The sequence below is a fragment of the Paroedura picta genome, chromosome 16, assembly GCF_049243985.1.
Source record: "Paroedura picta isolate Pp20150507F chromosome 16, Ppicta_v3.0, whole genome shotgun sequence".
Classification (NCBI taxonomy): Eukaryota; Metazoa; Chordata; class Lepidosauria; order Squamata; family Gekkonidae; genus Paroedura; species Paroedura picta.
The window spans coordinates 16,567,508-16,583,120 of NC_135384.1; the positions used below are offsets into that span (position 1 = coordinate 16,567,508).

Genomic DNA, 15,613 nt, shown 5'->3' on the forward strand with positions numbered 1-15,613 from the left:
ATTAAAGGGACAGGGCATTTTCCTCCAGGCTTGTTGGCAACTCTAATTAAGGACATCAGTGATGGTGAAATGGAACCTCTGTGTTCCCAGGCACCATACCTTGGAATACCAGTTTTGGGGAGGCAAGAAAAGGAAACATTTGGCATCCCTTCCCTGCTTTGAATTTGGTTGGCTTGTTGGTCTGAAGTAGCACAATAAAATCAGAGTCCAGGAGCACCTTTATGCCCAACAAAGATTTATTCAAGGCTCACACCTTGAATAAATCTTTGTTGGTCTTAAAGGTGCTACTACTGGACTCAGAATTTGGTTGGCCACTGATGGTTGGTCTGATCCAAAAGGGTTTTATTATTTATTATGTTAGGGGTTTTATTTGTATATGAGAAGCATATAGAAGGTGTGTGCGTGTGTGGAGTGCCATCAAGTCTAAGGTGACCAGATTGTCCCACTTTTGGAGGGACATCTGGGGGTACCTGGCAAATTGTACTTAAGTTGAAATTTAAAAAGATGTATTGCAATACTATTTTTACGTTCTATGAAACTTTTTGTTGCTCCATATAGACCAAATTATTAATCAAGAACACCCCCCCCCCCCGGTCAATGGTGTCCTGCTTTACCAATGTTAAAATCTGGTCACCTTAATCAAGTCACCTTCAACTTATGGCGACCCTACAAATGAATGTCCTCCAAAATGTCTCCCAAGGGTGAATCATAGAATCATAGAGTTGGAAGGGGCCATACAGGCCATCTAGTCCAACCCCCTGCTCAACACAGGATTAGCCCTAAGCATCCTAAAGCATCCAAGAAAAGTGTGTATCCAACCTTTGCTTGAAGACTTCCAGTGAGGGGGAGCTCACCACCTCCTTAGGCAGCCTATTCCACTGCTGAACTACTCTGACTGAGAAAAACTTTTTCCTGATATCTAGCCTATATCGTTGTACTTGAAGTTTAAACCCATTACTGCGTGTCCTCTCCTCTGCAGCCAACAGAAACAGCATCCTGCCTTCCTCCAAGTGACAACCTTTCAAATACTTAAAGAGGGCTATCATGTCCCCTCTCAACCTCCTTTTCTCCAGGCTGAACATTCCCAAGTCCCTCAACCTATCTTCATAGGGCTTGGTCCCTTGGCCCCAGATCATCTTCGTCGCTCTCCTCTGTACCCTTTCAATTTTATCTATTTTATCTATGTTATGTATCCTTTGCATATTTTATTTTTTTTCAGTTATTGTTTATTCTCTATCTGAACAATAGAGACCTGGAGCAACTCACAACATCATTTCCCCCTCTTCCAATTTATCCTCACAATACCCCTCTGAGGTAGGTCAGTCTGAGAAATGGTGCCTGGTGCAAAGTCTCCTGGTGAACTCCCATGGCAGAGTAGGCATGCAGACCTGGAACTCCCAGATACTAGCCTGCTACTCTCAACATTGTGCCACACAGGCAAGAAATAAGGCATCAAACATGCCTATTTGCAGAGTCATAACAGTTTAATAATTATCCCAAGGTCCAGCAGAGTCGGGGGTTAGTAGCCTGTAGTCCAGCCATATGCGGATTTTATACAAAAGCTGGTCCCCCCTGAGTTCAATCAGTTCTTTTTAAAAAGTTTGACACAGAGCTTGCGGTAGTGGTTAAGAGCAAATCTGGAGAACTGAGCTTGAATTCCTACTATTCCACACTTGGGCTCTCTCAGCCTCAACCACCTCACAGAACTGATTAGCTTGTCTAGCAAGGTATTATCATACTGCATATTTTGGATATGAGGCTGTTTACTAATATGTTACTACTTTACTTTCTCCTTATATCTGTACTTTTAAGATTTTTATTCCATAGTCAGAGGAAGTGTGCATGCACACAAAAAGACTCACACCTTGAATAAATTTTTGTTGGTCTTAAAGTGGACTCAAATTTTCTTGCAAGAAGCACAGGTTAGTCCCCCAAACTCAGGTTTTCTCCTTACTACAACTTTAGGAGATAGACTGAAAGATAACTGAGTTAGCATAACTGTTAAGCATGTACTTGAACTTTTCCCCATTTCAGATGTAACATTAACCATACACAAATTCAGTCTTATTAACTGTCTTTTAATTTAATGTCAGCTTTGAATTATGTCTCTTATCCTGATAGACTTTGGAGTCTGGAGAGGTTTTGTTTTGTTTGTAAACTAATTCTTTTTTTGCTGGGGCAGGTGATGCTTCAGAAAGCTGTTTCTACATTCTGTGGAACGTCCCAATCTTTGGTTTATTCAGTGCAACTCCTGTGGCAGCCATTTTGTTGCTGCTCCAGTTACCCATGGAAGCCATTTTGTGGTGGAGCCCATTACCCATTCTCAAAATTCAAAAATACCTACAGTGAAGCACCTGACTTACTTCCTTTTGTAGCTCTGGAAGGAAAACATTACAGGAGCCTGATGTACCAAAACGGTCTCTAAAAATCTCTCCGAATTATGACTCATGTTCCCACCAGTTCTAGGCGAATGTTTGCCTGTGAGCATGAACATTCCTAGAGGTTTGGGGCTAGATCCCAGACAGGCTGGGGCTTGGGGGAGAGGTAGGACCTCAGCAGGGCAGACACCACACACTGTCCACTCTTCAAAGTCATTTCCTCCGGGAGAACTGATTTCTGTAGGCTGTAATTCTGGGAGATATCCAGGCTCAACCTGGAGGTTGGCAACCCTAGCTTGGGCTTTGAGGGAGTGGGTGCTGCGGGTGTTACAACTTGTCCATTTAGAATAAGAACAGGATTTTCATTAAAATATGGAGAGGTTTGCCTTTCTCCTAAGGCAGGTAACAAAGCAAGCCTAATGAGACCCACCATAAAAATCACAGGACAAACAGCACCTTCAAGCTACTCATAAGCCCAATACAAAAATCTAATAAGGAACGAGACCCCATGCCCACCCCCAATCACACTATTCCTGAGTTCCAGAAATTCTCCAGTATGAGGGGACTCTAAAGCCTTTTTAAGGAGTGTAGTCTGACGACCCTCGTGGAATTGCAGCAGAATCAAAGACTTCCACAGCTCCTTGAGCCTCGCCATCTGCCACTAATCGAAGTCTTCATCAGATGACTCTGCCTACAAGAATTGTTGAGCTTCAAATGGGTTTCAGGGGGAGTGGGGAAAGCTAGCTGTATCCAGGCCCGATCCTAAAGGCCAACCCCTCCCACATCCATCATGCAAAGTAGGACTTATCTCCAGGAACTGGGATCCCCTTCTCCCAGGGAAATTATCTGAAGCCTTAGCGATCACCTTGGGTCTGTTTACTTTGGAGTCTGGGGTTTCTCCAGGGTCATTAATAATCCCATATCCGATAGCAAAATCAAAACTCTGATGACCTCTCAAGTGAGCAGGAAGATCACAGAGGAGAGCAGAGTACCGAAGGGTCTTGCCATGGTGGAAGGACAGTGTGGATGAGTGGGTGGGATCCCACCCAATTACTAGCCAAGGCCAGCCCTGCTTAGCTTCTGAGATCTGATGAGCTCGGGCATCCCTGGGCTATCTAAGTGAGGGCAACAGGCAATGGCAAAGACGTCAGCCTGAGACTCTGGCTTGCTGCTTCCAGTCAGAGTAGGCAATACTCATCTTGATGGGCCAATTCAGTATAAGGCAGCTTCCAGTCGCTAAGCACAGGCGGGTAATGCTAGCCACACTACCAACCGCCAAGAGGGCACGACTGACAGGGCAGTGCTCCACAAAGTTGCCCGGGTAAATTACGGGGACTGTGACCTGTACTACTGTGCAGTTTGCTGTGGGTTGGATTCCACTGCTTAACTTTGCAGCCCTTACGGCTATGCTTTGATTTTATCAAATGTCCCACCTTGCTGACTGTATCGACTCACTCGGTGTCCCGTGAGTTCCGGTGAGAAAGGCGGACTGTAAATAATGCAAATAAAGAACTGCCTGCGGGCAAAAAACTAGTTCCGCAGAAACAAGGCTATGCTAGAGCCTTTCTGGGTTGTGCTAGTTTTCTTTTTGCAGTGAATTTTACATCCTGGCTCTTCTGTATGCAACCTCCCCCAAAAACAGGCTTAGCTACCCTCAATGCCCTTTAAATGCAGAGCTGAACTTGTTGATTAAAGCTGTCTACTAACAGATCTTCCCCTTGCCAGAGGGCACTGCCACATCTAGGGCAGCTCTGTTCTTGCTCGTCCCATATGCTGGATACCAACTGATCAGCCAAAGCGTTGACCTTCACTTTATCCTTCATCTTCGTCTTTGTATGGAGATGATGATCTCCCCGGGCAGCACAAGTGGATCCACGTAGTCTCTGACTCAGAAAGAGAACGTCATCCTCTACCCACACTTTCCAGGCCTTTACGGATAAGGTCGAGCAGCTAGAATTAACAGGCCGAGAGAGCCGGAACGACCAGTTGTTTCTCTCTCCTCCTTGTTCATTTTGGCCACCAGATTCCCCAAAGAATTGGGAGGGAAAAGGAAGAAAATCACGTGCTAAAAAGAGAAAGGGAACAGATGAAGCAGCCAGGCAGCAGTTCCTTTGCCACCGCATGTGCCTGATCTTTATCCCTCTGGATAGGGGAGCCTATCTGAAGGGCCAGACACGTCACAGCTTTCCTGCCTGTGTGCATTGACTGCTCCTTAGCAACTATCCTGGAATCTCTTTACAAGCGACCAAAACTGTCCTTCCCCTGAGCGGGGAACAGCCCGTCGTACAAAACAATCTTTATTTACAGACACCAAGTAAACATCAATGGTGAAGGGGGAAGAGAGGAGGGCCTGTGTCCTCAAAGCTGCTCAGTGCACGGCTTGGCTGGGGGAAACCAGCACACGACACGCAGCCTGCACGCGAGGCGGCACCCACCAGGGGGAAAAGTCAGTCCGCCACCCGCCCGGAGTCACTCCAGGTCATTGAGGAGCTGTAGTTCGAAGACCTGCAGGTGTTCCTTCATCCGCCGGTGGGGGTCGGTGCCGTGGGGCCGCCGTTCACGCTGCAGTTCGCAGATGCGCAGGCGGAGTCGCTGCTCTCGGCGCCGGCAGGCCTGCAGCTGCCGCTGGGCTTTGCCCAGAGCGTCGAGGGCCGCCTCGGCTCGCCGCTTCCATAGCAAGGCGCTGCCCACCTGGTAGCTGTGCTCATTCTGGATGTAGGCCCCGGCTGGGGGAGGGAGTCGCAGCATGTAGAGGGAGAGGGAGACAGGATGGGAGGGATCCCCCACCGGTTCGGGGAGGGCTGGAGAGGGAGAGGCTTCCTCTTGGCCTGTGGCAGCGGGCGACTGGTCCGGGGGAATGTCTGAGAGGGGGGCCAGGCTTTCTAGCTCTGGCCCTGGAAGGAGGGGCTGGTTCCGGGGCTCCCTGCTGGTGGGAGCGGCCACAGGGCCCGGGAACTCTTGCGCTGGGAAGCAGGAGATGTCCATGGACAATGGGGTCAACTCCTCCTCTGGGCAAGGACCGGAGCTGTAGGGAAGGGAATAGAACCAGGTCAAGCAGGAAGGCAGAGGGGAGGGGATGACTTGCTCTCCGCTAAGAAAGCAGCAGTGAGTGCGGATCAAGTAGGAAACCAAGACAAACAGTGCTGATGCCTAAGGCTTTCTCCCGGGCACAAGGATGCCAGCATGGAGCTCATGAAGCTCTTTGGGAGGCCACCCTTCCCCAGAGGATGAAGCACAGCTCACAGCAATCATCCTAAATAACAAAGAACATCATCATCATCTTCTAAAATCAATAAAACCTACAGTTTTTAGCATTCGCACTATTAAACCTCTTGCTCTTTAGAGAGAGAGAGGGGGCACATAAGTGTGTCCTTTGACCATTTGTGTTAGTTGGTATGTTGAGCATATTGCCCAGTGGTCAAAAGACACACCTATGTCCCCTCATTCTCTCTCTCTCTCTCAAGAGCAAGAGGTGGCCTGTCTGCCTTGAGAAACTTTACGAGGATGAAGAGCAATGAAACCCTGAAACTTACTTTGCACCTACAGAATCCGCCTGTGGATCTAACTGAGCCCCATTGCTGCCCTCTCCTGCATTACAGTCCCGTTTCTCTGCTTTATAAGCCATACGTAAGACGTCAGCCATTTCCCTCCCCTTTTGCTCCGCCCCTTGTCTACTGCTCAATAAACAGGCTTGGCATGTTCAGCAAAAGCGATTTATTAAAAAGAAATGAACGGAGCTCATATTTTAAAATACTGATTGGCAATACTGAGCCTCCGGGGAGGGCGGTATAGAAGTATGATAAATAAATAAATAAATATGATAAATACATACAGATTGATATAATTCCCATCGGCTACACCTTCAGTTCACGTTACTCCTCCCCCACACTGTATAAGGCAGGGGTAGTCAAACTGCGGCCTTCCAGATGTCCATGGACTACAATTCCCCTGCATTTGCTGGCAGGGGCTCATGGGAATTGTAGTCCATGGACATCTGGAAGGCCACAGTGCGACTACCCCTGGCATAAAGTAACTTTCCCACTTCCCCAGGCATGTAACGCCCAGGTGTGAATTCCAAACTCCAGACTCCATGTCTGCAAGGACACTGCATTACAGATAACACTGAGGTGTCCTCTCCCCACAAGCCTCCATCTATCAACACGAAGTTAACACATGGCCTACACAGAGATCAACCCCATACGTCAAAGCAACCCAAGATCATCGACTCACTTCATACCCCACACCGCCAAAGCAGAGACAAAAATAATGCATACTGTAACACCACGGCAGGTTGCAGATGCCAACCTGACACCCCTCACCTCAGGCACTATCATTTCCCCCTGTGATGCTTCCTCACAAGCAGGCCCTTGCCCCGAGTCTACTGTCATGCGTGGCTGTCAAGGAAGGAAACGAGGCAGCGGAAGGTAAGGACACAAGGGCATCCACTCACCTCTGCTTCTGTTGACGCCTTGCAAGCTTGGCGTTGCCTAGCTTTGATTTCCGCCGTGGCTTTGCGTGAAGCTCAAATATAGTGGGGACGGCGCCTTCCTTGAGCCGATGGTAACCGCTAGGAAAGAAGCAGCAAGATACATGGGCTGTTGCTAGCCAATAAACCATGGATCATAATACAGGAGGGTGAGGTTCTGTGGGACCCCGCGACCCCTACAGCTGCTTTAACTGAGGGGAGGCTGGGTGTCCCAGGTTCTTCAGCTGGGTGTCCCAGGTTCTAAAACTGCGATCCCTTCCTTCCTGGCCCTTCAGGAATCTCTTACAACAGCTCTACTTCTGAAAGTATTTGATGACTGTTGATCACAATTGATTCCCTGTTGTTTTTTCCTGCTGGGATTTGGAATTATCACTTGCTTTTATTCCTCGTTAGGAGTTGTTTCCTTTCAGTTTTTGTGTCCCACATTTCCAAGCGTTGAGACAATCTCTTATGGCTGAAGCATCTAACATTGCTGGCTTTCCTAGAAAAGCCACATCATTTGGGGCCAATAAGACTCCCCTCCCCTTCCTCACCACTGAAAGTTAGAACAGGCAACTATAGAGGGAATGGTTTTTCAGATGTTTTAGACTTTTCATTATTTATTGTATGTGTTTATTGTATTATGATGTACCCCCGCCCTGAGTCTGAGGAGAAGGGGAAGGTAATAAATGCAATAAATAATAAACAGTAATATTGAACAAGCTATTGCTCACAAACAACAGCTGTCAAACTGCTACCTGTTTATTGGGGAAGAGGATTTGCCTTTTATTTTATTTTTGTCTTTTACTTGTGAATGCTACTTTGATAAAATGATGGGGGAGACATTTCCTAAATACTCTTTCGCCCAGATCTCTTAGACCTTTATGCATTCCAGGGCCAAATTAAATAGTCCTGAGGCTGCAGCCTGTGTTTCTTTGTCGATCCTCAATCTCCCCGCTAAAGACCATGGAAATAACCCTGTTAGACAGCAAGCACACTATCCATAGGACCACAATATATCACAAACCCCCCTGGCTTCCGATTTAGATTGATCAAGATTGACTTTTTTCAGCATATACATTATTTACCCTCCAAAGCCATAGTATCACCGTTGGTAGGTATCATCCTTAAGTAAACCAAACAGACTGAAGGTTCGCCCTTGTCTTTAAAGTCTGTTTTATTTCCCTGTCTTCAGATACATTTTTATGCTCTTAGCTCTCTTTAAAAACGCAAAGGCTGGAGTTGGGCCTGATTTCCCAGCAGTTCCCTCACCACTGCCTACTTGTGACCCTAGATAACCGCTATTATTATAACTACTTAAAACAAAAAACAGGCCCCGTCAGACCCCAATTACCTACCTGGTGCCCACCAGTTCAAAGCAAGTCTTCTCAAAGTGCTTGGAGCAAAAGTAAACATACTTGGAGGCAGGGTCCCAGAGACCTTGGCCAGTCATGTCCTTCCGGTGACAGTTCTCCAGCCACATGGCTCGCCGGGGGTTGTCCTTCGGCAGTCTGCAAGAACACATGGGATAGGAGAACAACATTTGAGTCCAGTGGCACTTTTAAGATCAACCAAGTTTTATTCAAGGTATAAGCTGTTGTGGGCATGCATATTTCTTCAGATACCCAATTAATCAATTGATCATTTACTGTTTCCTCTGTGGAGAAAGAGACGAGGCCTGTGGAGCAACCAGGAAAGAAGAAGCGTTGGTTCTTATATGCCGCTTTTCTCTACCCGAAGGAGTCTCAAAGCGTCTTACAGTCGCCTTCCCTTTCCTCTCCCCACAACAGACACCCTGTGAGGGAGGTGAGGTTGAGAGAGCCCTGATATTACTAAAGAAGAAGAAGAAGAGTTGGTTCTTCTATGCCACTTTTCTCTACCCGGTCTCAAGGTGGCTTACAATCTCCTTCCCTCTTCTCTCCCCACAACAGACACCCTGTGAGGTGGCTGAGAGAGGCCTGATATTACTGCTCAGTGAGAACAGCTTTAACAGTGCTGTGGCAAGTCTAAGGTCACCCAGGTGGTTGCATGTGGGGGAGCGCAGAATCAAACCCAGATTAGAAGTCCGCACTCCTAACCCCTACACCAAGCTGGAAGAGGGCTCCAGTGACATCTAGTGATATCAGCAGCCATCCAAATTTTTTAATTTTGGGGAAATGCCATGTAACCGCTAATGAGTTGTGTAACCTCCCTTGAATAAAGGTTGAATTTATGACTGGACAATCAAAAATTCACAACACATATCTGTCTCTCTAGATTTTTATCCTGCCTTTTTTATCCGCCTGGCCTCTGGATTGCACATACTGTTCTCTGTATGCCATTTAATCTCCACAACAGCCCACAAAAGTGAAGTGGGTAAGTTTGAGAAACTCATCTAAGGCTACCCAGCAAATTTCATGGCAGGGTAAGGGCTCAAACCAAATCTTCCCGATCCTAGGCTGGCATTCTGACCACTAGGCAACCCTGGCTCTCAGTTAGGACAGCGACATGGAATAATATGGACAACCTAAGGTGTGGAGCTCTCTGCAGAGTAGTTCTCACCCAACAGCTCAATTAAAAGAAGTCCCCTCATCAGAATCCTGAATGGGAAAGTGCAAGATGGTGCTAACACTCACCGATGGAAGGAAACACCACGGTTGCGGGTCTCAGGGGTGTCACGCGTGCAGCAGCCCGTGGCAGAGCAGTGGCGGGGCATCTGCAAGAGAAAGCAGCGTGCTTATACTGTGGTCAATCCCAAGGATTCAGGTTAAGCCACTGAAGCAGTTAACACTTGACCTAACGCAAGTCAGGTACGTGGAAGTGGCAGATGCTGCGGGTTTTCAGGCAGCTCAGAAATTCTGCTGTATTAATATACATTCTGGGACACAATGAGCCAAGTTCTGCAAATGGCATACATAAACCTGCAGTCTACATGCTGGGCCTAACTATAGTTTTGTTTGGAGACAGGATAAAATGCTACACAGGGCTGAGGAGTTCTACCCCAAGACTAACAGAATCATATTCTAAATTGCATATTTACCTTATCCTTCCTCTTCCCCACAGTTCTGTGAGTTGGTTAGGTCGAAGGCCCCAAGACACTCAGTGAGTTTTGTGCAAGACATCTGAACTTGGAACTTATTCTCCCCCCCCCCCCATACACAATCCAACACTACGAGGCCACAGATGCACATCAACTCTTATTTAGCTTCTGGGATTGCACTTGGCAATGTCCGTGCAACTTCCAAGTCCCTCTAAAAAATCAATATGGGCAAGCAGATGAATCCTGTGTCAGGCAGTCCACAGTGAGACTTTTCTCCACTTCCACTATACACACATAAAACTGAAGCAATTCAGTCTCCCCTTTCTACAGAACTAATAGTGTTGCTATTGCTCTGACTTCATCTGTTCTCTGTGCATGTCTTAGCCACATTCTTTATTGCATAGGATGATCTGGGAAAAGATGGACCTGCAAATTGTATGGAGAGAACCCCTTCCCTCCAGCATGACAGTAGCCATATGTGGAACAGGGATGCTAATATACTCTAGGTTAAGTAGTCTGGAATAAAAAGGGAGAGATGGAGAACATGTAATGTACAAAGAATGTACTAGATGAGGAATCAGCTTCCACCCCAAATGCTGAGGGGTCACTCTACAGCAGGGGTAGTCAAACTGCGGCCCTCCAGATGTGCATGGACTACAATTCCCAGGAGCCCCTGCCAGCAAATGCTGGCAGGGGCTCCTGGGAATTGTAGTCCATGCACATCTGGAGGGCCGCAGTTTGACTACCCCTGCTCTACAGCAAGGTTATACTGGCTACATTGTTGGATCAGAACTTTTATTTATTCACTTCATTCATATCCCCCACTTTCCTCTCCAATGGCAACCCAAAACAGCTTACATTATTCTCCTTGTCTCCATTTCATCTCCACAACAACCCTGTGAGGTGGGTAAGGTCGAGGGCGCATGCCTGGCTAGAAGTCCCAGAGCAAGCTTCCACGCCAGCGTGGGGATTCGAACCCGGGTCTCGCAGATCCTACTCAGGAACTCTTGAGCACCATGAAGCACGGGCTCCAAGCCTCAATCGCCACTGGCTGCGAAGGTCGCTGGGTGACTCGGGGCGCCCTCCCTGCTCCCTAGCGAAGGCGAGCCCCTCGTGCGCTACCCTGCAGGAAAGGAGGGTCCCCGGGGCCGCCCCTCGGAGGAGACCCACCCCGAGCCCATCGCGGCCGCACATGCAGGGCCGGCGCCGGAGGGGGACTGACCTCTCTCGCCCGCAGATGAGCGGCACTTCCAGGGGCTCCCCAGGTCCCGCCTGGAGGCTGGCATCCCTAGCCGGGGAGGAGCTCCTCCGGCCCCGGCCCACGAGGGCGGCGCCCAACGTCCAGCCCGCGCGCAGGAGCCGCCGCGAATGGCCGGGAGGGGGAGGGGGCGGGGCCTCGACGCAGCAGCTCCTCCCCGCGGAGACCGGCCGGGGGCTGAGGGGCCTGCGCGCCAGTGGGGGGGGGGGGGGGGAACGCTCGGCCGAGCTCACCTCCCCTCGCCCAGGGAAGGGACGCCGCGCACGCCTGCTCTCGCGGGAAGCGCGGGCGAGACTTCCCGCTCTCGCGAGACCGGCCAACCCCTTTCCCACCCAGGGGAGCCGTTCTGCCTGTTCAGTACTACTAGTGACTCAGCCTCCTCGGGAATAATAGTCGCCGTCATAATTTCGTTCTGCTGCCTGAAATCGTGGGCCTCTGAGGGGTCTTTTGAAAGAGAGGTTAGCGTGACGCTTCCCCTGCTAAGACATGGAGGACTGACCATAGAGACCCGACGCTTAGAGCCACGCCACTTCCGGTCCTCTGCCAGGGTTCGTAGGCGAGGCTTCCAAGTCAAAACCGGAAGTTTAGGCTGCTTCCACAGGTGAATCGAGTCCTCTTCATGACAGCTAGACGCCGTCCCGGGCCTCTCTTCTGGGCGCGTGCGCGGGGCCCCCGGCCAATCGCTGAAGGCGAAGTAGTAACTGACAGCATCCTCCAGCCTACATTGTGGTGTGATTTGGTTTGTATGGAGGGTTGTGATATGTGGTGAATTCACCGCTTTGAACTTGACTTAGATAATTGCAGTGTACATGAGGACTTATTCTCTAACTTTACCTTTGTTGGTCTTATAACAGGGGTTCTATTGGGTTTGAACTGGAAGATTCTCTGGTTTGACATTGTCTTGGATTCTCTGGTTGTATATATGATATCCAGAACACTATCAGTTGGGGGGGGGGGTGAGAAAAAATACACTTTGAACATCAACAAAATGAATTTCATTTTTATTAGGAAATACAATATCACACACTGCTTGAAAATCTGATCAAATGAAGAGCCCCTGCAGTGTAAAACAGAACTGTGAATTACATTCCATGAATGGCTTCAGTATTAAATACTCTTGGGTTATTACAGCTTCAGTTCTCCAGAGTGATACCTCAAGGTGGTTGTGTCCCATCTTGCTTTTTGTGTTCTCTTGATGAATACAATTTGGAGGCGCTTTTCTATCAGAAACAAAACACTGATCTAGCAACATAAAGGCTTTATTTGGAGGAAAAAACCCAAATTGAGGGTGCACAAGGAACTCTGAAATCTCTCATGCATACTGTATGACAGAAGTTGTAAAGACAGATGCAGATGAGCCACATGCTCCAGTGGTTGGATTGCTGGACTCTTGAGTAGAAAAACTCGAGTTCAAATCCCTGTCACCCCTGAAGCTCTCCCAATGGCTGTGAACAAGTGAAAAGGGGCAGGACCCAATGACAACAAACGAGAATTCTGCCATGTTTCACACCAGAGGATGCCTCAATCCTCTCTTTAGTCTGTAGAAATAAAACAGGATAATTCCATAAATGCCGCACTGAATCCTTTGAAGGTACAAGTGGGATGCAAAAGATGATCAAAGCAGAAAATGATCATTATGTTGTCCCAAATTTTCTTGAATGAACAGCAGGAGCCCATTCACACAGGCAAGCTTAGCAGACCATGGCCACACAGCCCAGAAAACCCACGTCAACCCAGCTTGGCAACGTGACACAGCCATCATAGATACAACTTCCTTATTACCTGAAATATCTGCCCCTTGTTACTTGAGAACCCTCCTTTCAGTGGAGTAGCCCTGATAAAGGAAATCTTACAGAGGTAGAGAAAATGAATTTTAAAGAGAGAGAGAGAAGAGTATAGCAGAGAAAACAAGATTAGTGGTGAAGAGAAAAAAGGAGGAAAGAAAGAGGAAAAAAGGAGAGAGGAACAAGAAAAAAGAGAACACGTGAAAGGAAAAAAGGGAAACAGAGAAAAGAGAGGAGAAGCCATTTTCAGCTATCCATTGTGGTTATATGTCATGTCCCCTGGGTATGCTGCTTTGTGGTGAGTTGGCCATATATAACCCCAGGTACCTACATTGAGAAGCATTTACTGGGGCATCTGATGAGTGAGTTGGAAAACTTCAACCACTTTACAGTTGCAATTTCCAAGATTTCCTGTGGTCAGCACTCTCCCCACCCAGCATTGGGAAAAATGCAATGAGAAGCATGCATGTCAGTGAGATTGAAAAACTGTCCAAGAGGAGAGAAGAGAGGAGGCACACATGCATAGGCAATCCGGAAACAGGGACAACCAGGTAAAAAGAATGGAAGAAGGAAAGAAAAGCAAGCAAGGTAAACAGAAGAAAGGAGAGTCAAAGAGTGGCTAGACAAGTGAGAGAAGGCAGCTGAGCATGTGAAGGGTGGGGGATAAGCAAGAGAAAGTGAGGACTTTTGTTGCCTAAGTGTGGGGGAAAGAGTCTTCCTGTGAAGGGTCTGAAGTGCCAGCAGGTGAGGTCAGACATGCCCAGAGCAAGCCAAGTCCCCTGTGCTGCCAGAATCTCAGGGGTTCACCTAGGGATCAGCCTGAAAACAGCAATCACAAGAATCTGGGTTTGGGCCCCTCACAAGCATTTCCATGATATCATCAGTGAGCCCAAAATGATATCATTGCATTGCTGGTGGCCCTGTAGCATTTGCCCCCAAACTAAAGTTTTAACCATAGAATCGTTTGGTGAATATTAGCATGCCTCCTGATAAGGTGTCACTTCTGGGTTGGGCATCAGGACATGGCCAATCAGCCCCCAATTTTCTAGATGAGCAGCAATAGGAAGGCAGGCAGGGGGCAGGAGGTCTCCCAACAACAAAATGGGAAACCTGGCAAGCCTGCCCACCTGGTGGCTATGTAGGTCTGAAAGGCAATGATGGGTGTAGGCCAGGCCTGCTGACTTCTCCAGCACTGCTGGGTTGAGTTCCGGCCCAGGGTGCCGCGCAAGATACACAGCATGCCCAAGCTCTGTATTGTACAGACACTCAACCTGCTCCAAGAAGAATGAAGCCACAGCAGCCAAACTGGCCCGGTAAGTCAGAGAGGCCCTCCCCAAAACTTCCACTCATGCTCCATATAAGGAAAGCCTCATGGATGCTTTAGGCTAATCCTGAGCAGGGGGTTGGACTAGATGGCCTGTATGGCCCCTTCCAACTCTATGATTCAAAGCAGGGCCATCCACCTCCACCCTCTCAGACCAGTCTTGTGAAATTAATGGGTGGGGGGGAGAACTTTGATGGCAGCAATAACAGAAAGCAGTGAGGAGAAAAGGAGGAGAGTGCAAAAGCAGAAGAAAAAGGAGGAAGAGAAATGAGGCTGGTAAAAAAGAAGAGAGGCAGAGAAAGCAGAGCACAGAAAACAGGATGAGTGGAATCAAACCAAGAGCCAGCCAAGCAAGGGCGTTTGCCTAGGGGCCCCTCCCAGATGCATCCCAGCCACCCCTTCCTGAATGTCACAATGTGGGGACAGTCCTGAAATCATCTATGTAAACTAGCAAAGTTCATATTTAAGTTTTACTTCTGGAAAGACTTAGAGCCGCTGGGGTCCAAGGAAGCACGATACAGCACAAGGAGAGGGGGGAGGAGAAAGAGGATAGCACAAGGTGGCGAAAGGAGAAAGAGGAGGCAAGAAAGAAACTGTGCACAGAGCATCAATTCAAAGAGAGAGAGAACCTGCCCACTTACAAAGCAAAGCACTACCAAGGGATGGAATAAGCAAAGAAAGTAAGAGAAAAAGAAACAGTGAAGGAAGGAAGAAAAGAAGAAGAAAAATTAAAGCTAGAAATAAAAAGTAAACAAAGGAAGAAAAAGAGAAAAAGAAAGAATAAACAAAAGAAGAAAGATCAAGTGGGTTAGAAACAATATGTAAACACACAAACATACCCCATTAGGGAACTAAACAAGAAAGAGCACAAATGAGACCCAAAAGACCTATGAAGAAAGCAGTATAATGGAAAGGAAGTGAAAGAAAGTGTGCAAGGTCGGACAGCCAAGGCCAAGATAAAGAACCGTAAAGGAGGACAGAGAAAAGAAGAAGGTTGCTTTCTTTACATAGAAAAACATTGTCCTGGAAAGTGAAAGAAAACAAGGCAGCTGAGCAAAGAGGAGAAGCAAGCAAAATCTCCAGAGCAGCAGAACACAGAGCAGGCAAAGAAACAAAGGTACAGCCCACTAACTATGGGGTGTTGGAATATACAAGATCTGCAGTGTGCATAACGGAGCAGAATATAAAGCGTGTGCTGCAGAGGGCATTAGAGGAGATGTGTATTTAGCACAGATAGGATAGGAACTTCCTGATCATTTTCACATTATTTCCCCCAGGGTCCTGATAAGCACAACAGGAGACTTCCTGCTTTTGAGCACACTTCTCCTTGCTTGCCTCCAGAACAACTGTTTGAACAGAAGTATGACTGCAGACAACTGCTAGCT

At 47.9% G+C, this 15,613-nt stretch overlaps 1 protein-coding gene across 5 annotated transcripts; it reads right to left on the reverse strand.

Moving 5' to 3' along the window:
• Positions 1 to 4,662: 4,662 nt before the first annotated feature.
• Positions 4,663 to 11,659, reverse strand: THAP7 (THAP domain containing 7). Of its 5 annotated transcripts, none has more exons than XM_077313038.1 (5): positions 11,620 to 11,659; positions 9,459 to 9,538; positions 8,262 to 8,354; positions 6,829 to 6,945; positions 4,663 to 5,403 (listed from the first exon to the last, which is right to left on the reverse strand). In XM_077313038.1, the coding sequence occupies exons 1-5, from the start codon at positions 11,620 to 11,622 to the stop codon at positions 4,848 to 4,850; spliced, it is 849 nt and encodes a 282-aa protein (XP_077169153.1). In that variant the 5' UTR covers positions 11,623 to 11,659; the 3' UTR covers positions 4,663 to 4,847. The 5 variants fall into 5 exon arrangements, with proteins under 5 accessions (XP_077169153.1, XP_077169148.1, XP_077169149.1 ...); XM_077313033.1 differs by having other exon boundaries at positions 8,202 to 8,354; positions 11,620 to 11,640; XM_077313034.1 differs by lacking the exon at positions 11,620 to 11,659 and adding an exon at positions 11,085 to 11,613 and having other exon boundaries at positions 8,202 to 8,354.
• Between the last annotated feature and the right edge of the window lie 3,954 nt (positions 11,660 to 15,613).

Coding starts and splice junctions, on each gene's coding strand:
- THAP7 (XM_077313033.1), bottom strand. Junction 6,946..8,201: donor TTTGAACTGGTGGGCACCAG/GTAGGTAATTGG, acceptor CTTCTTTCCTAG/CGGTTACCATCGGCTCAAGG. Junction 5,404..6,828: donor AGGCGTCAACAGAAGCAGAG/GTGAGTGGATGC, acceptor CCTTCCCTACAG/CTCCGGTCCTTGCCCAGAGG.